This window comes from Delphinus delphis, chromosome 4 (assembly GCF_949987515.2).
Source record: "Delphinus delphis chromosome 4, mDelDel1.2, whole genome shotgun sequence".
Classification (NCBI taxonomy): Eukaryota; Metazoa; Chordata; class Mammalia; order Artiodactyla; family Delphinidae; genus Delphinus; species Delphinus delphis.
The window spans coordinates 126,505,123-126,525,401 of record NC_082686.1 but is presented as its reverse complement, the minus strand read 5'-3'; the positions used below and the strand labels follow the sequence as shown (position 1 = coordinate 126,525,401).

The window sequence follows — 20,279 nt, the reverse complement described above, 5'->3', positions numbered from 1 at the left end:
CATTTACTGAATGACTGAATGACATCACATCTATTATTTTTCAAGATTTAGATCAAATTCCACCAATTCCATGCATGTAGTCTTTCTAGATGCCCTGTATAAGATTAAGCTTTCTTTCTTCCGGCCTCTAACAGTATATTTCTTGGACAGATTTTATTCACTGATACTCATTAATATTATTAAACATTCACTAAGTATTTTTTTTAAATAACAGCTAATGTTAAGCAGTGCTTATGATGGGCCAGGTTCTCGGCATATATCAAACTCACTTAATCCTCACTATCCCACCTATAAAATAGGGGCTCTTTTTATTCCACTTTCTCAAATGAGGAAATTGAGGCACAGAGAAATTAAAGAACTTGTCCAAAGTCACACAGATGGTAAGCGGAGGCCACCGTTCTTCACCCAGTCCTTACCACCGTCTCTCCTACACCTTGCACCAAAGTCTTGGACTTTGAAGGGATCTCAAAGATGAGAATGCGTTGTATTGGAGGATCACCCACTGTCTTCCGGGGGCTTCAGGACCCAAGCCACATTTCTGACATTCTTAGATTTTGGAGATCTCGAACTCTCCTTTTAGCCAACTCTGTCCACGAACTCCCTCCCCGGCCTGCTAGCAAGTCAAAGGCGCTCGATTCAACGAAGGCTTCGGCAGGTCCGATGAGAAAGGAGTAGTTTACCTCCTCTCCATCTTGGGAAGCAGGACAAAGGAGTGACCCAAACACACCCCTAACAGCCCAGCACTAGGTCCCGCGTCCGCTGCAGACCCAACCCCAGACCCTTGCCCTGCTCTCGCCCAAAGCTCCGGGTCCTGATCCCGCGCTCCAGACTAAAAGCTGGCCTGGCCGAGCGGCACGCCTCCCCCGCGCGCTGCTGACTCAACCCAGGGAAGTGAAACGCCTCGGTTTTTTCCGACCTGTTGTAGTCGGGCGCCCGCGTCCTGCCCCGCCCACCATCCAAGGCCCCGCCCCGCCTAAAGTTGTCCTGGATTGCGCCCGCGGGAAGCGTCGGCGTGACTCCCCGGGGTGCGGCCAGAGGGCTTGGGCAACGCCTTCCCAAAGAGCGGCCCCCGCCTCCGCAGCCCGGAAAATCAAGACCCCGCGCGCGGCGGCTACAGCGGCGACCGGACATGCTCACTGGCGCGGGTCGGGCCCTCAGCCCCGGCAGGAAGCGCCCGCGCTAGGCGGTTCCCCGTGCTGCCAACTGGAGTCGGGCGGAGCCGGCGCTCCAGCGCAGGGTGGCTCTGCCAGTCCCCGCGCGCCTGGGCGGCCGCACACGTATCCAAGCGTCACGTCCGCGCGCGCCCCCGGGGCTTGCGTCAGCTGCCGCTCCAGGAGCGAGTGGGCCGTGGTTCTGCGCACCGCTAGGCTTCGGGGCTGCGACGCCTCCGGGAGGAGGAGTCTGGGGGCGCGGAGGGGTGTTCGGAGCGCCGGGGACCGCGGAGATCGTCAGCGCGGTTCGGCCCCCCTCCCCCGCCTGCCCGGCGCCGACCGCCTCCGCTGCTCGGTCCCGGGCTGGGCGCGGTGGCGTTGCCCAGGAGCCCGCCGCCCGCGGGGCGCGCACCGCCTTGACCCCGGCGGCCCCGCGGCAGGCAGGCGCCCGCAGTTCCATGGTTGGTTCGGAACGCGATGAGCCGCCCGTCCTCCACCGGCCCCAGCGCTAACAAACCCTGCAGCAAGCAGCCGCCGCCGCAGCCCCAGCACGCTCAGTCCCCGACTGCGCCCCCGGCCGCCGCCACCATCTCGGCTGCGGGCCCCGGCTCGTCCGCGGTGCCCGCCGCGGCGGCGGTGATCTCGGGCCCCGGCGGCGGCGGGGCTGGCCCGGTGTCCCCGCAACACCACGAGCTGACCTCGCTCTTCGAGTGCCCGGTCTGCTTTGACTATGTCCTGCCCCCCATCCTGCAGTGCCAGGCCGGGCACTTGGTGTGTAACCAATGCCGCCAGAAGTTGAGCTGCTGCCCGACGTGCAGGGGCGCCCTGACGCCCAGCATCAGGAACCTGGCTATGGAGAAGGTGGCCTCGGCAGTCCTGTTTCCCTGCAAGGTAAGCCCAGGTGCCAGCCGCGCACCTCCACCCGGCGACCTCCCGGAACTCCTGTGTCCTCCAGCCCACTCTCAGGCGCTGAGAGGCAGGTGGCATCTCTCTTATTAAAAAAAAAAAAAAAAATGTTTACACCTTGTCGACGCTCCCCCATGCCCACCTGTCCACTTTGAGAGTAGCTCTGGGCTGACAGCTGCCCGATCACTGACCCCAGCCTAATTGGCACGCGATCGTTGTTAGAACACTTCACGCTCTCCCCACCCGGAGCCTGCGTACTCTGCAGACGTGTACTCAGGCAGGGTAGAGCTGGGCCGCCCAAGTAAAACTTGGACCGGGAAGCTGACTATCTTTGGGGGATTGAGGAGGGGGGGGAAGGGCGAACCAAACGCACCCTTTACCAGCGCTGGGCTTGGAAGAATTGCTACTGTATTCCTCCTGCACCCCGCGCCTGCTTTCAGCGCACCCCTGACACGTGGGAGCCCTCGGGAGGGTAGCTAAAAAAAGGGTGCCTACAGCCTGTTTTCCTCCAGCAACAAGAGAACCCTGTAAGCCACGCCTTTCCCTCTCCCAGGCTTCCAAGAACTGGGGAGTTGTGTTTTTTTCACTGAGTGGGGTGAAAGCAAGAGTTGATGGGAATTTAACAGGAAGGGCACGCAGGAGCGGTTGTTACAGTTCTTTAAAGCCCATCACTTTATTTTTTATTTAGTTAAAAAATTATCGATGATCTTGCAAAAAAAAAAAAGCACATCACTGAGACAAGAAGTCAAGTGGAAGAGCAAGTTGTCGCACCTCCTTTCCCACCAATGTTAGGTTTAGTATGCATCTGCATAGGGTTTTTTCTAACCATATATAAATATGCTCTTCCGCAGCTGAATATAGAATCGTAGATGTCAGTGTCAGAAAGGTTTATATATGCACACATAAGTTTTTCTCCAAAAATGGCTTCTGCAACTTGCTGTCTTAAATTCGTTTCATCACACGTATTTTTCTATATCTGCAACCTAGCTCTACCTCCTTGTATTTTAAATGACTGCATAATATTGCATTGTGTGGTCATATTGTAGCATCTGTTTACCTACATCTGTTATTTAAATATCTTCAGGAGCAGTTTCAGAGACATACCTCTCTATGTTACCTTATTATAACCTAGAATTTTACTATAAAGTTCACTCTCTGAACTTAGAAATAACGTCATTAATACTTCTGTGTTTTTTTGTAAAAGTAACTACTGTCTCTTGGGCCATTTAGGCTGTCTTGCATTGCTGCTGCTGACTTTTATAGGGCAAGAGCTTATTTTTAAATTAAAAATAGTCCAGCAGAGAATTGAAGCTTGGGACTCAAGTCAGTAAAATGAGTGATTTAATTTGGTCTGTGCCGTACCGCAAATCAAGTCTAAAATAGCGTATTCAAATAAGGGTTTGAAGCCGTGTCTGGGCTGTGGGTTTTCAGTCAACCTTAATAAATGACTCCGCTTTCAACTACTCCTCATGTAGTGCTTCCTAATTCACCCAGCCCAGTAGTAGGTTGTTATAAAATTTAGACAAAATAGTTCCAAAATTTTCTTAGGGTCGTGAAGAAGGTGGCAGCCTAGTGATCAAGAGAAGGTTTGGCGATAGGTGACATAAGAGTGGATATTTGAGGTTTGAGATATTTTGTGGGGCCTGGGTGAGGAGGTGGTGGATGCCCCACAGGGTTTCTGGGGAGCCATCTTCTCAGCCTTTCACTTTCCCCCAAACCTTCAGTGGCTGATAAAAGAAATTATTTTAGATGAATTGCAGGTCACAAATGAGCATTGGATATCAGTCAGCTATCCCTAATTTATTTTTAAAAAGCAGTATCATAAAAGCATTATGTTGCTCCCTAGAGAAAGGGAAAGGGACAGTTACAACATGCTGTCTGAAGTATGAAGTTTCACTTTCAGGATCCAAGATTCTGGTTCCTATTGAAGCATGTGTTCTTTCCTAATGTGAGGTCTCTCTTGAAGAAGAGTTCTCCTGGGAATCAAGGGTATCCAGCGTTTCTGTACATGTCAGTGATTTTTCAAGTTCCCATTCTGTAAGACTGCACTTGGACAAAGCCATCGCTTTGCAAGCTGAAATTAGACAGGGTCAACCATCGCCCTGCAGACCAGGAACCGAGCTTAGAAAGTGACCTGGGGGCTCACTTTTGTGCGCATGCATATGTGTGAGATTTGCAGAGCTGGAGTATGCATGCCTCAACTCTGGGTGATCAGTAATCCAGACTGTCGACAGGGCAGCTCAGCCAGCTGGTTTGGATCAACCAAACTTGGCTGGATACAGAGGCTCAGCAAGCAGCTGCGATAATGTTTGTTGGGGAGGCCGAGAGCAATAGGGAATGGTGAGGTCTGTGGCAAACTTCAGCAAACTAGGTCTGCCTAGCAGGCCCTATGCCTCACACTTGCCCCTGCAAATCATAGGGACTGCCTTGTCACTTGTCCCTACCTGCTCTGAGTCTGTCTCATGGGCTGGCTCATGGGAAAAAACGGATGTTGGGTAAAATACCAGAAGCCAGGTCTCAGGAGTTGCCTAGCACTGCCATTGTTTGCCTGCGAGACCACCTCTGGGGGCCTTGATGTCCTCATCTGTAATGAGGAGATTGGACTGTTCAACTTCTGAGGACCTGTAGCTTCCAGAATTCCATGACAAGAAGGGAGGCTCTGTGGAATGCTTGTTGGATGCCCTTTGCGTGCCAGCTCCTCTGCATGGGTCATCTTTTATGAGTTTGCTTTTCTTTTCCGCAGGTGAGGAAACAAGCGCCTATAGAGAGGTTAAGTGTTAAGTGACTTGTCGAGATCACACAGTGGACCAGCCCATAAACCTGCATTCGGAAGGCACACATCCTTTGTACTACTCACTATGTAGGGATTTGAATCTGAGCTTATACTCCAAGGCTCCAAAGCATAACTTGAGGTTGACACCGGTAACAAAATCATCCGACTGGATGAGTTCACCAGATGGACACGTCCCAATGAGACAACATAGATGCTGACTCTAAAATTCATTGGCAGGAATGTGGTAGGGCTTGTGGAGTGAGAAGATCCGGCGGGGTGGCGGGGAGAGGAGGGAGGGAACCGCCGACAGACCTAATATTCGGGGGGATTTCAACCCAGCTCTGAACTGCTTGTGCTTCAGTTGCCCCCAAAATGGATGCGTTGTCAAATAGCTTCCTTATGCAGGTGTGGGGTCACATAATTAAAGGCTAGAGTCCTGCCAGCACCTCTGATAGAGGGCACCATATGCGCTATTAGCTCAGGTCTCCTTTTAAAAAAAGGATCTCTATCAGAGCATGGCTGTCTGCCACCTGTGGTATTTTTAGTCCATTCTATGGCCTGTGCCACGCCTGAGAAGTTTAGGCATCCTATCCCCTTATCTCAAACCCACCGCCACCTCCGGGGAGCGTGGGTGTAGGGGGAGAAGTGAAGGTTGACACATTGGCGCCCCCCACTCAACAGTGTATTTTCATATTAGCCAAGTATTTCTCTTCGCAGCCGTGGGAAATGTTCAACCATCGAAGCCCACTTACACTGTGAGACGTTTTCTTTCCACTTTTTCTCTGGCTGCTCTAAAAGTTTCTAACAGCATTATCACCAAATAATTATGGAACTGGAAAGCCTCTGTCAGATTAAGTCTTCCCTGCAGTTGGATTGTGACAGTGTTGTTAGTGTCGCTCAAAAAAAAAAAGTCAAATTAGATAATCCAGCTGAAAGTTAAAAGCTCCTCAGTGTGGACTCATCTAGTCATCTAGACTCATCTAGGGACAAATTGTAAATACCAGCAGGGACAGGTAATGCAAGGGACAGAGGCATCTGACACGTGGCCTCAGGTTCGGGTGACGTCAGGGGCAGTGGGGGTGGTTGGGAGTTGGACCACACATGCCACCTTCAAAGAGGGCAACTTTTGCCTGAGTCTGGCCGGTTGGCAGGGATGGGAATGTGGATGCAGCCATGCCAGACCTTTGGATTTTTTCAAGAAAAGCCAGAAATCTGGATTTTTTGAATGTTACATATCTCAATTTGGGCTTCCCTGGTGGCGCAGTGGTTAAGAATCCGCCTGCCAATGCAGGCGACACGGGTTCGAGCACTGGTCTGGGAAGATCCCACATGCCGCGGAGCAACTAAGCCCGTGTGCCACAACTACAGAACCTGCGTGCTAGAGCCCACGAGCCACCACTGCTGAGCCCGTGTGTCACAACTACTGAAGCCCGCGCGCCTAGAGCCCATGCTCCGCAGCAAGAGAAGCCACCGCGATGAGAAGCCCGCGCACCCCAATGAAGAGTAGCCCCCGCTCGCCGCAACTAGAGAAAGCCTGCACGCAGCAATGAAGACCCAACGCAGCCATAAATAAATAAATTTTTTTTTAAATCTCAATTTTTTTTTCTTTAACATTGGCCAAATTCAAATGTAAAGCCAGTACTTGCAGGCCCAACCAACCATGTCTGCAGGCCAAATTCCAGCTGCCAGTGTGCAACCTCTGACCTGGTTCTCTTCTAGAAAGCATCCATTGAGACTGGACGTTCTCATTTAACTCTGAGCATGCATGAACTTTGAAACTCTGATAGGCCCCAACTGTTACAGCTTATTCCCTTTTCATCTTTGTTTTGCCCAGAGAGAATGCTCAACCTTCTGGCCTTTGGGAGACCTGAACTGTTGTCCCACTGACTAGATGTTTGACTTTGTACAAGGCACCTGAGTGCCTTTAAGAGAAAGAGTTGAACTAAATGATTATACCAAGGATCTTTTTTTGCCCTAAAATTTGGGAATCTAGCGAGCTGTCCAAGGGAAAAGGGCACTACGCAGGAGACAGGACTGGGTTCTCATCCTGGCTTTCTGTGACCTCAGTCCAGTCACTTCTTCCTTGAACCTTTTTGTTCGTCAGTTTAAAAGAACGGAGATAACCCCTAGCTGGTGGGCGCTCTCAGATCAGAAGTGCTGCAGAGGACTTCTGCTTCACCAAATCAGATGGAAGATGGGTGGGATCACAGTGGTTGCTAGGTGATGGGCGATCAGTCACCTAAAATTCTGAGGGTATAAGCTGATTTGCCAAAACAATTTCAAAGATCTCTTCTGAGCCTCAGTAATTCCCCTAAGACAAAATCCTTTACTTTGGAAATCGTCCCTGCCGTCCTCACTCCCGGCTGAAGTTGACCAGGTTGCCTCCTAAAAGCCTGTGCTGGCAGGCACTGGGGTCCATGTGCATTTCTGGAGAGGCTCAAGATTTTCAAGAACAAAGTTGACAGCTTTTGAATATAAAATCAAGAACAGAAGCCCCAACTAGGAAAGAGTACCAACGTTTAATGCTGATTCTCCACAGAGTTGGCCAAAGATGTTTCACAGGTCGCCACCGCCTGGAACTAGACTAAATCATTGTTACTTAGAGGTGATCTTTAGTACAAGCAGAGCCAAAAGGTACAGCAGGTCTGACCTATAAAGTCCCCAGGCTAGGAATGGATTAGAGTTGCCCTTTTTTTGTGAAGCCGCATGTAAAGTGCTGTATACAAATGACTACAGTAAGACCTCAGTGTAAAATGTCTTAAGAGCCAGACTTGCACATCTGATGAAATTTGTGAACTGTGGCATTTCTCATTCCCACCCGTAAGGTCCTTCTCACTCCTTGAAAGGGGCACAGAGTCGGTACACATTTGCCAGAGTGAACACCAGCCTTCAGAGTCATTGTGTGTTGCTGGTGAGTCACACAGAAAGGCTTCCTGAGCAAATGTGGTTTTGGGGGGTTCTTTTTAAATTTTTTAAAAAATTATTTTATTTTACTTTTTTTTAAAAAAAATAAATTTATTTATTTATTTTTGGCTGTGTTGGGTCTTCGTTTCTGTGCGAGGGCTTTCTCTAGTTGTGGCGAGCAGGGGCCACTCTTCAGCGCGGTGCACCTCTCACTGTCGTGGCCTCTCTTGTTGCGGAGCACAGGCTCCAGACGCGCAGGCTCAGTAGTTGTGGCTCACGGGCCCAGTTGCTCCGCGGCATGTGGGATCCTCCCAGACCAGGGCTCGAACCCGTGTCCCCTGCACTGGCAGGCAGACTCTCAACCAGTGTGCCACCAGGGAAGCCCGCAAATGTGTTTTTTTTTTTTTTTTTCTTTTTGCGGTATGTGGGCCTCTCACTGCTGCGGCCTCTCCTGCCGCGGAGCACAGGCTCCGGACGCGCAGGCCCAGCGGCCATGGCTCACGGGCCCAGCCGCTCCGCGGCATGGGGGATCCTCCCAGACCCAGGCACGAACCAGCGTCCCCTGCATCGGCAGGCAGACTCTCAACCGCTGCGCCACCAGGGAAGCCCGCAAATGTGTTTTTATATTAAACCTGAGTGTACTTTCTGATGCTTGTGAGAGATACAGAAAATTCCCTAGCAGAATTTCATCAACTTTGCCCCACGTGTGCATCTTTCTCCATTCGTTTCTTAAAAATCGGGAAGCTGTCATTCTCATTTCCAGTTGGGTAAAGGCTTTATTGTAATGAATTTTACACTGTACAGTGTCTGTGAGTAAAAGGTTATCCCCTTCCCAGTTTTCAGCCACAGACACTGTCGAGATGGTTGGAAGGTAACCTGTGTTAAATGTGTGGACCTGGGCCCTGTTTTATAACTTTCAATCAATAAAGGTAGTGTCTTTGGCTCACTCCTTCTTCCCCAGGCTACCTCTTACTCTGGTTGGTTTTTTTGGGGTTTTTTTTTGTTTTGTTTTGTTTGCGGTATGCGGGCCTCTCACTGCTGTGGCCTCTCCCGTTGCGGAGCACAGGCTCCGGACGCACAGGCTCAGCGGCCACGGCTCACAGGCCCAGCCGCTCCGCAGCATGTGGGATCTTCCCGGACCGGGGCACGAACCCGTGTCCCCTGCATCGGCAGGCGGACTCTCAACCCCTGCGCCACCAGGGAAGCCCATGATCGTTATTTTTAATGTAGAACATATGGGAGATTTCAATTTGATATTATTTTCCGTAATCCCCACCACCTAAAATAGCCACTGCACCATTTTTGCACAGGTCCTTGCAAACTTACCGCTACATCAAAATATACAAACAAACAACAAAAAACAAGTCAGATGGGAAATCCACATACTATTTCATAACCTGGTTTTTCATCTAACACGTTGTGACTGCTTTTCCACACTGATAAATATTCCTTAAGATCCTGTTTAATGGCTGCATAGTATTGCAGCTCCATAACTCTGGAATGTTATGGAATGGAATGTTGATTATGAATGTATCAGTTATTTAATCCAACTCCAGTTTGTGGTCATTTAAATCATTCTGTTTTCTTACTGTGTTTAAAACGAAAAGAAAGAAAAGTACTGCTATAACTGAATCCCTGTGCATAAGAAAATAATTATTTCCTAATGATAAATTCCTAGATGTTGAACGATAGGGCCAAAGGGTAGGTGCAGAAATCAGAAGCTATTGCTCATACAGCCACATTGCCTTCTCACGTAGAATCATTTACAATCAAGTGCCCACTTCTCTCCAGCGTCACCAGCAATGGGTGTTATCCTTTTGCTTTTCTTAATGCTGCTGCCTGCTTTTTCTCCCTCATGTAACATCAGGTGAGAGTTGGCCCCTCCTGATGACCCACTAACTTCATCAGACCCACCCCTGCCTTGGAATCCCCTGCAGCCCCAAGCCCTCTCTTCCTACAAACCATCTGCCTAGCCAGCCATCGCCCCACCCCTCCCACCCCATCCTTCTGAAACTCTGAGTCTAACCCTGGAGATGGATGTGCCAACAGGGCCCTTCTGAAGTAGTAGGAGCAGAGGAGTCTGGAGGCCTCCCTCAGTGGTGGTGTTGGAGCTGCATTAAAAAGGATGAGCAGGACTTCCCTGCTGGCGCAGTGGTTAAGAATCCGCCTGCCAATGCAGGGGACACGGGTTCGAGCCCTGGTCCGGGAAGATCCCACATGCCGGGGAGCAACTAAGCCTGTGCGCCACAACTACTGAGCCTGCGCTCTAGAGCCCGTGAGCCGCAACTACTGAGCCCGTGTGCCACAACTACTGAAGCCCGTACACCTAGAGCCAGTGCTGTGCAACAAGAGAAGCCACCGCAATGAGAAGCCTGCACACCACAAGGAAGAGTAGCCCCCGCTCACCGCAACTAGAGAAAGCCCGCGCGCAGCAATGAAGACCCAACGCAGCCAAAAATAAATAAAAATGTTTTTTAAAATTAAAAAGGATGAGCAGCGGCATGCCCACAGAGAAGGAAGGGATGGAAGATCCTGATGGGGCTGTATGGAAGGCCAGTGCTTGTAGAAATGTTGTTTACCTGGTCCGAGCTGGGTGCCTTACCTCACGTTATCCTCCTAATTACTTTGTAAAGGAAGTAGGACACGGTTAGCATCCCCCCTAAGAGATCTGCCCAAAGTTTGTTAGTTTGGGGAGCAGAAACTCCAGAATGTGCCTTATAATTAGACATAGCCTCCTGCCCTTTCTGCTACCAACTCCACCAGCTGAGGAACAGGGATCCCAGCCTCACGTGGTGGCTTTTGGAGGGATGGCAGTAGTGGTACCAGAAGGGGCCTTTTATTTAACTGGGCATACAGGATGCCCAGTTAAATTTGAGTTTCAAATAAATAACTTTTTGATATAAGTATAACCCAAACGTTGTCTGTAACGTACTGAGCTGCGTGTATCTTCATTTGCTACATCTGGCAACCCTACCACTTCAGCCTTCTTGTGAATTCAGTTGCATTCACTGAGAAAAACGTCCAGAGGGATCGTAGCGCCGTTGGAAGGGTGGGCAGGGCAGTGAACGTGATCATGCAGGTGGGAGCTTGGCGGGAAGGGTGTATTGAGAAAGTCTGGACAAGGCCCATACCGCCTCTCACTCCAGCTCCTACTTTACGATGCTTTTGTTTGCTTGAACAGAGACTCTGAAGGGACCTTACGAAACTGGTTCTCCAAGCCATTGTGGGGTTGCCTGCTAGCTCGAGCTATGGTCAGATGAGAGGTATATTTGGTCAAAAGTCAACTTTTGTTTAACATTTCCAAGATTAAAAAGAACCCCCTGCCAGCCCAAGGAGTCCTTGTAAGGCCAAACGCACACACACCCCTCCCCAAGAGTAGGATGTTCTCAGATGACTGCAATAATAAGATGCCAGACTCTTCCACCAAGTTCCCTTCAGTAAGAAAACTCTGCCCCGTGAGGCTCGTCGACTTTTTCTTAGGCAAAAAGGAGGAATTTTTGAGCCTAAGATGTGAATTAGCATTGCCTTCTCCGGAAGAAAGTTTTATAAAGTTAAATGTCAGTATTTTCTTAGCCTCACCACTGTTTGACAGCTCAAGTACTGAGTGACACTGTCTTCTCTGTGAAACTGTTACTGCACTATGGGTAGATAATTATGTCTTTGCACTACCTCATAGCAGAGGTGAGGAATATACCGTTTGAGTTAAGTGAAAATCCGCTGAAGTTCTTAGAGGAAGGATGCTAGACAGACAGATGCAGGGTGAGTATGATTATTATAATAAAGAAGAGGTGTCACTTTCTCCTGTTGCCCACGTCTGAAATTCTCCACTGGTAATAACAGCTAAGGGCTGAGTAGTAGGTAGCTTTATGGACCCACTCAGAGGTGACTTGGTAGGTAGGTAGGCTCAATCCAAGGTTACACAGGACACTGGGTACTTGAGTTCTAATCACACCCACTCTACCAGTGGTTGTAAACACATTTTAAGCAAGAGGGACATATAGCCATCAAAACGACGAAAGCATCATGTTTCCCCATCTATGTAAGGTTTCAGAAAAGCTATAAACACCCCCGGACAAATAGTTTATGTAAATAAGGTGATAATGTGATATGCAGTAGATATTCTTATCTAATCTATAGTCCATATTCAAATTTCAGTGGTTGCCCCAGCAATGCCCTTTGTAGCAATTTTGGTTTCCCAGTCCAGGGTCAGACATTGCATTTGGCTGTCAGTGTGCATTCTGTGATGATGACAGCTTATTTAGATGGAAAGAAAGTGCACTTTGCTTTTGCTTACGCTTACTCCAAGACAAGGTCGTTTCTTGGATTTAATTCAAAAGTTTATAAGCATCAGCAGCACAATATATATCGTACTTTGTTTCTCTTGAGCCATTCTCGTTTGAGGCGCTGGCAGACACTCTGCGAATACATTTCACTGTTTCCTAGGAGGTAAGCAGGGGAGGCGAGGCGGTTACCTCACAGTCCCCAGGAGGGACCTGCTTCTGTGCACGGCGCCTCCAGTGTCATAGACTGTTGATTGTGGGAGTCCAGCAAGTCGTTCTTGAATCGCGTGGACTCAGATTTGATTAAATAGGTGAAAAGACTTATTCTAAACCAGCCACAGGATCCATGACCTTAACTAGCATGCAAGCTAAGAATTCTGTTTATATACCCATTCCATAAACAAATACAATATGCCTGCGTTTCTTAGGTAAATAACAGGTGTCTAGTGTTTGACTACGTTTCTGACACACCTCCTCGTGTGTATTTGAGTGTCAAGGTGTCTCTATGCCAAAAAGGGAAAAAAACCTTGTCTAAATTCCAGCCTAAGTAAAACAACCTTCAAACCCCACGTCCAGAAAACAATTGGCACTATTTACTGCTCTCTGCAAAGACATCAGAATGAGGCACCGGGTCACATGTTGCCCTTTTCATGGCAGGACGTGTTTGCACAAGACTTTTGAGCCATCGCAACGTGCAGAGTTTCTAAAAGAGAAGTCAGAAATGTTATTTCAACATCGCTTTGTTTCTCACTCTGCTGGGCCATCTCCCCCATGCCACACACATTCTTCTTTAGCTTTGAGCTCCTGTGTGTGTCCGTGTCTCCCCTAACCTCCCGTTAAAGAGGTTCACTTAAAGCACATCCCACTCAGCCCCGGAAGAGACGAGCAGATACTTGCCGGTGGAGAAATCTCATTTATAACCATGGATGTGTCCCAGGCTGCAGACAGCCCTCTGCGAAGCAGCCCAGGTGCTTTATCTCAGGAACAAGAGTGTGCAGTGAAGAAGCCGGCGTCTCAAGGAAAGCGGGCATCCTTTGAACCCTCCCCTTGGGTGGGCAGGCCCCAGCCAGACTGAGAGAAGGGAAGCCTCAGGACTTTCTTGCCAGAGGCCAGGGAAGGCTGGGAGGGCCTAATTACTGGTTACTTGTTTGTGAGGTAACGCCACCTCATTCCTTAGGGTGGGCTGCTATCAGGGCTGTTTTATCTCCTTGCCACCCAAGGAAGAAGTTCGTATTCGAACCTGCTTCCAGAAGCAGCGTATCTGTGGACGCTGGGTGTTGTGTGTGTGTTCCGTGGAGGGTACGGGGCATCAAGGCAGATGGAAATTGTCTCTTTTTCTCGAGAGTGGTTCTTAGACTGTCTGACTCCTAAGCTGTCGTGTGCCGAAAAAGAGCAGCAGAGGACCCGGAAACAGAGCTCTGACCCTGGTGTGGCCACCAGTGACCACGTGGCCAGGATGAGTCAGTCAGTCTGTGAAACGGGTGGAACCAGTGCCCCAGGCTCCCTCCACGCTGCACAGGCCATCAAGGTCTAGTCGTGCGTCAGGGCTGGCGTTCCTGAGCTGCCCTGGGTAGCGCCCGCTGGCTGGGCCGGTGACCCGCCCGACGGCTTCCTGGTGTGGCCCCTCCTCGCGGCTGCGAGTGTGGCAGCCCCGCCAGGCTGTCACTCATTGGAGATCAGTGGCTCTCCACTGGGGCGATTTTGCCGCCCAGGAGACATTTGGCCAGGCCTGGTGACATTTCTGGTTGTCAGAACGTGGTGGGTGGGGGTAGAGGGGTAGAGGCCAGGGATGCTGCTGAACGGCCTCCAGTGCACAGCCCCCCAAACCCAGACTCATCTGCTCTTTGTCAATAGTGCCGTAGAGAAATCCGGAAAGTAAACTAAACTGTCAGTGATGTCCCTGACGGAGCCTGGGCCCTCCTCCTCACTTAGGTTTTATCCCCACTGTTTGCTCCACTAACCCTCTGCTAAAACTGGATGGACCTGCACCATCCACAGTCCGCTTCATCCACAGTGAGGCTTCCCATCCGCCCTCTTCCTCCACCTCTCCCCACTTTGAAATCACCTATCACCGCCCCCCACCCCGTCCTCCTTTGCATAGTTACCCGTTCTTCTGATGTATTTGAGCTGTTTATTGTTGCATGATGTGGCCCCTCTGACAGCAAACACCACAGGGGGCGGGATCTGCGCCACAGAGGTTGGCAGCCCTTAGAAATCCTTGGAGCTTGTCGAGAAAACACAAGCCCAGGGACCAGTGCCGTTTGGGTTTGCTCCTCAGTGGCACCTAGACCATTTTATAGACAGTCTCGGGGAATTCCCAGACCCTGAAGCCTGCCCTCCGATCCCTGGAGGAGTGCCCCTAATGTAGGTGACAAGAACGTCATTCGAGAACAACGGCGAGACTGTCACAAGTATGAAGTGTGGCACGAGAGCGCACGTGTGTGTGTGCGTGTGAGTGCACACACGTTGAAAGTTTAGATCTTTCCTTTTGAGAGATACCTCTAATCTAGTCGTCCTAACAGTGGTGCCAATGGTCACGAAGACACACCCTCGCCCGTGATGGAAAAGAGAAGGAATAGATCGGCATTCATGTTCAGCTTGTTCACGAAAAGCAGAGTAAGCACATTAACACTTTAAAATTATATTTATTTAAGTTAATAGAGGCCGTAGCAAGATCTTTTCTCATAAGGTCACTGTCCACACAGATGCTAAGTAATGCCTGGTCTATTCGTGTAATCTGGGGAGGTCCCCTGTTCTCTGTATTTGGGTCGAAGGAAGAGTGTGTGACTTGTAAGGCAAACCAATAATTCAGAATATAAATATTCCTACTTGAGTTACGCAAGAAAAAGTTCTAAAATGATTGCTAGGTGATAAATATTTGTTGTACGTTTGGCTTCGTGAACCTGGAGTGGTTTGGGGCTTTGGGCTGGGGAAGAGGGGCAGGTGGTACTTTTCTGTACACTCTGTGCCAGAGTGCATCTCATTCCTGGAATTATTCCTAGGCAGCTGTGGTAAACAGCCAATGCTGAAAGGTCTTCAGAACCAAGTATTGAGGGCTTGTTTCAGCCAGGGAATCTGCCAGGCTCTGGGCCAATTCTTGCTATTTTTATTGTGTGGATGTGTGTTTTTAAACACCCGGCAGAAGCGCCTCACCCATCACTCACAGAAAACCATCAGAAGGCTCTGTGTTCCGAGCCTCACCCTAGATTTAAAACACAGTTAATAGAGGTGTGTCTTTTAGGGCCTTACACTATTAGGAACACAAACTATAAATATATATGGATAAATAAATTTGTTTCTCCTGATTAAGTTTCTTATACCTGTGCTTTTAAAATTAGTCTGTGGTTTTTTGTTTTGTTTTGTTTTTTGCGGTACGCGGGCCTCTCACTGCTGTGGCCTCTCCCGTTGCGGAGCACAGGCTCCGGATGCACAGGCCCAGCGGCCATGGCTCACGGGCCCAGCCGCTCCGTGACATGTGGGATCTTCCCGGACCGGGGCACGAACCCGCGTCCCCTGCATCGGCAGGCGCACTCTCAACCACTGCGCCACCAGGGAAGCCCTAGTCTGTGGTTTTAAAAGATGAATACACAATTCCTATGGGCAAAGTAAGTAACTGGTCAACTACTTCTGCCAATTTCTACTGAAGACTGTTATAATTCACTTTAGGCACAGAGGAGGAAGGACCTGCATCTCTCTCTTTAAGCCACCCTCTTCTTCCGTATCAGGGGAGACTCATCTCCCTAAGGGTGGTAGCTGCCTTCTCCGCTCTGTATCCACTCAGTGACTACAGCTTAGGGTCTTGTAAAGGAGAAGATGCTCAATGTCTGCTTATTGCTAGTGATGAATTCAGCTGTAAAGATGAGAATGTGACCTATTTAAAGTTTATAAGGGGTTTATTCCCTAAAGCAGGGTAGGGAGAAGCAAAAACAGCTGTGGGGTTTCGTTTTGTTTTTTGAGCATTGGACATAGCATCTTGGAAACATGACACGGGGGACTTCCCTGGCCGTCCAGTGGCTAGGACTTGGCTCTTTCACTGCTGTGGTCCTAGGTTCAGTCCCTGGTTGGGGAACTAAGATCCTGCAAGCCGCCTGGCACGGCCAAAAAATAAAGAAGAAGAAAAATGACGTGGCTCTTCACTTATTTGGTGTCTTCATGTCTCAACAGGGGGCAGGGGAATCCAAGTGGGGGAACCCAGATGGCATACCTGCCACCCTGGGCTCGAGGGGGATGGAGCTAACTTCTGGTTTCCCCTGAAAAGTTCATTCAGGTTTCGTCATCCTCGGCAAAACAACAGCATAGTACTCTGGGCAAGTGTCTGCTTGTGAGCTGATTCTCCATCTGGTATCTGGGAATTAACGTGGTCATTCTTATGAAGGTTGGGTATAGAAATCTAATTCCCTTTGGCGTGGTCTTGTCTCATGATGGATGTGATTTATCCATCAGGAATGTCATCCTGAGTGCAGGGAGAAAAAGGTTTTGTTCCCACCCTATTAAGGCAGCGTTGGAGGGAGAGACTGTCAGAAAACTCATCTAGGACGAGCGGCCACTCCAGGACCCACTTTAGTTCCCCTTCTTACCGGGCCTGTCACGAGGACCTGACCCACCGGGTCATGAAGAGATGTGCAGTGCACATGGACTTGAGGAAGGGGTCTGGGGAAAGTCCAGCGGGCTCTCTTCTGCCCTGGGCTGGTCACTCCAGCAGCAAGAGCAGGGAACCACAGGGCAGCCTTCCCGCAGGCTGCCTGCTGGTCACAATTTGAGCCAGGAAGAAGTGGACAGGGACAATGGAGGGGAATTATACTCTCGGCAAAATTGTCTGTAGGGGAAAACTAGTCTGGAGATAACATATATTCCTTATCCTACCCCTAAGCAATTCTAAATTCTTTTAAAAAATTCTTTAAATTCACAGAAAATAAGGAAAAGGCCAGATTTTCTAGGGCTGGCTTCACAATTTCGTTTGAGACATTTATAGTCAGAGCACTTGAGTTCTCATGTTTTTAAGTGTTGGCACAGGGGCAGGAATGCAGTTCATTCCTGGTTTGGGATGTGCCCCTGATTTTACGCACAGCAGTACTGAGGATGAATAGGCACTGAGACTCTGAAGTCTTCGAGGTTTAACTCCCCTCGAGCAAAAGTAGTTGAAATAAGAATGCGGTTTAAGTCTTGGAAACCTGAGCGGGTGAAGGCTCTTCGAGGTTTGCCCCCATAGAGGTTGAGGAGGCCCGAGGTCTCACTCTGACTCTTTCTGTCCCCGCAGTACGCCACCACGGGCTGTTCCCTGACCCTACACCACACGGAGAAGCCGGAGCACGAAGACATCTGTGAATACCGTCCCTACTCTTGCCCTTGTCCCGGCGCTTCCTGCAAGTGGCAGGGGTCCCTGGAAGCCGTGATGTCCCATCTCATGCACGCCCACAAGAGCATCACCACCCTTCAGGGAGAAGACATCGTCTTCCTGGCCACAGACATTAACCTGCCGGGGGCTGTGGACTGGGTGATGATGCAGTCGTGTTTCGGCCATCACTTCATGCTGGTGCTGGAGAAACAAGAGAAGTACGAGGGCCACCAGCAGTTCTTCGCCATCGTTCTGCTCATCGGCACCCGCAAGCAGGCTGAGAACTTCGCCTACAGACTGGAATTGAACGGGAACCGGAGGAGACTGACCTGGGAGGCCACGCCCCGGTCCATCCACGACGGCGTGTCCTCGGCCATCATGAACAGCGACTGCCTGGTGTTCGACACAGCCATAGCACATCTTTTCGCAGATAACGGGAACCTTGGAATCAATGTGACTATTTCTACGTGTTGTCCGTGATGTACTGAAACGATTTGGGTATAGTGCTTTATGGTTAATAAAGGTTTTTATAGATGTTTTATTCACTGTGTCTTCACAAGTCAAGACCCACAGTTACCCTGCGTTCTGTGTGAACGGCAGCTTCCCATCTGGCATTGGTTCAACAAAGTTCATTAAACTGGGACGGAGGAGGTTGGCCTGTTAGTCATTTGGAGGCCGCTCTGTGACCTAAAATCAACTTTATTATTCAATTCTATTTACTTCCTGAACAGCACCTGACAGGTCGTTCGGGCTCCTCTCGACCCGTATGTTAGGAATCGGGGGCCCTTTCCTGCCTGCCTCCCCGCCTTGGTCCCTGCAAGTTGACAAAAGCACAGTGACTGTCAGCAGATTCCTTAAGTTTACTCTTATCTCGTGTTTAAGGGGGTGTGAATTGTTTCAATGCAATTTAAACAGTGTTTCTCAAACCAGATGGCTAACCAATGTGCATAGAGTCACCTGGAGGGCTCACCTGAAACATGCAGTCTGGGGAGCCTGCGAATTTAACAATCTCATCAGGGGATTCTTTCCAACAGTAAAGTTTGAGAATTAATGGGTTAAATTGTGGGAAAGGGTCCAGATTTTAAAGGTGCTTTAAGATTGCCCTCTGCTGATACCGCTTGTCTTTCTACTATTTCATCCACACACACCCCCCACCCCAAAATTAAAACTAGAACTACAGACCCCCATGAACACAGTCCTGAGAGCTGGTCACGGTCTCGTGTTCGGGGTGGATTGCCTAGGAAAGCAAGTCAGATGGCTTTTGATGGCTCTCACGTCGTTTTTGCTCATCACTAGTCCAGAAGACCTGTTTACACGTGGCTTCCTTCAGTGGCCCTCCTTGACTTAGATGGTGGGAAAGACTAGATGAGTAGAGTTGGAAACGCTTTATAACCAGTGTCATCTGCTTGCTGTTTAAAGGAATGTGTTGGGTTCGTTTGTTTGTTTTTGCCACGTTCACTTTAGTTTTTTAATAAATATTTTTCAAAAATGAATATCCTGCTTCATCTTCTGAGTGGAATAATGCATATTTATCGGGTACCTGCTAGGTGCAGGTGCCGTGAAGCTTCACCCCTGCCCTGGGCTCGGAGCTCTCGCTGTTTCCATGTGAAGAAACCGTCATTCGTCCAAGATCATGGCACGGATTGGTGGTACCACTGGGGTCCAAACTCACTTCTCTGAACCACAGAGTGTCATTGGTGCGGAAGGTCTCCTCCTTGGAGCGGTTCTTTCTGCCTGACAGTGCCAGAGCTTGTGGAAGGAGAGTATTCCTCCTGCTTTACAGGATCAGAAGGAAGAGGCTTGGCTAGAGCTGACGTCCAGAATACTGGGTTCGAAGCCAGGGTGACCCAGTCCCTACGTCCCAACCCTAAACCCTCAGAGGAATTCACAATATTAGCCCTGAATGCCTGGTGAGGATTGACTGCTTACCTTGGTGGCCCGATGGCATTAGAGAAGCACCAGGTGGGAAGGATGGCTTTAGAGTTGTTTTGCTTTTTAGATGAGACTGAGTTTTTAGCCAGGAAAAGAGTTTTGGCAGTTAAGGAATTGCTAAAGCAACTTATCTCCAAGGCTATTCTTCATATAAAGGTGAAAAACAGTGTCGTGAATAAAAGAACGTGCTTATCACATGTTTAGTAAATGAATGAAAACCACAATCCTTGTCACCAAGAAAGTCACATTTCAAGCCAGTACATAGAGGGATGCCTGGAGGTGAAACTAGAATCCAGGAGCAGGTGGACTTTGACCCTCGGGGGGCAGAGCTGGTCCAGAGATGGCAGTCTAGGGCACGTATGACACCCAGGCAATGTGTTTTGTACATAAACTAGCCTAGCTTGTCATCATCCTGTGGTGTCCATAGCTCACCCTTCTTGTTATATGTGGTGGAGGAAATCAGGACCAGTTGGTCAATGAGGTACCAAAGGGTAAAACTACAATCAAAGACTGTAATGGAGCAGACAGTGGAATCAAACTACTCCCAAAGCATAAAATGTTAGATTATCAGCCTCAAGAGGTAAAGGGATGGGCCAGCAGTCATACAGCACATTAGTGGCAGCGCAGATTCTAGAATTCAGACTTCCTGACTCCCCATTCAAACACGTTTCTAGAACTTAACAATACAGTTGTAGGCAACAAAACGGAACTTTCACTTTCCATGGTTTTCTAGCTCTCTTTAATCTGTCACTGGAAATCTGTAAACTTAACTTTTACTCTGACTTTTTTTTTAAACGTAAGCATTTTCTGCCAGAAAACAAACAAAAATCCCCAGGTTATTCCCTGTATTAAGTGGAAGTGAAAACAGCAAAAAAGATTATGTAAATTAAAATCTCTTTTTTTGTAGTTCCAATTGCAAAATGCAATTTAAAACACAGTGATAGGCATTTGTCAAAACTCATCACATGGTACACTTATGTACCATATAAAAAAAATGT

The 20,279-nt window shown here is 49.1% G+C and overlaps 1 protein-coding gene across 1 annotated transcript; it reads left to right on the top strand.

Moving 5' to 3' along the window:
* Positions 1–1,020: 1,020 nt before the first annotated feature.
* Positions 1,021–18,842, top strand: SIAH2 (siah E3 ubiquitin protein ligase 2). The gene is made up of 2 exons (XM_060011422.2): positions 1,021–2,042; positions 17,272–18,842. The coding sequence occupies exons 1-2, from the start codon at positions 1,629–1,631 to the stop codon at positions 17,827–17,829; spliced, it is 972 nt and encodes a 323-aa protein (XP_059867405.1). The 5' UTR covers positions 1,021–1,628; the 3' UTR covers positions 17,830–18,842.
* Positions 18,843–20,279: the final 1,437 nt, after the last annotated feature.

Coding starts and splice junctions, on each gene's coding strand:
- SIAH2 (XM_060011422.2), top strand. CDS start 1,629: ATGAGCCGCCCGTCCTCCACCGGCCCCAGCGCTAACAAACCCTGCAGC. Junction 2,043..17,271: donor CAGTCCTGTTTCCCTGCAAG/GTAAGCCCAGGT, acceptor CTGTCCCCGCAG/TACGCCACCACGGGCTGTTC.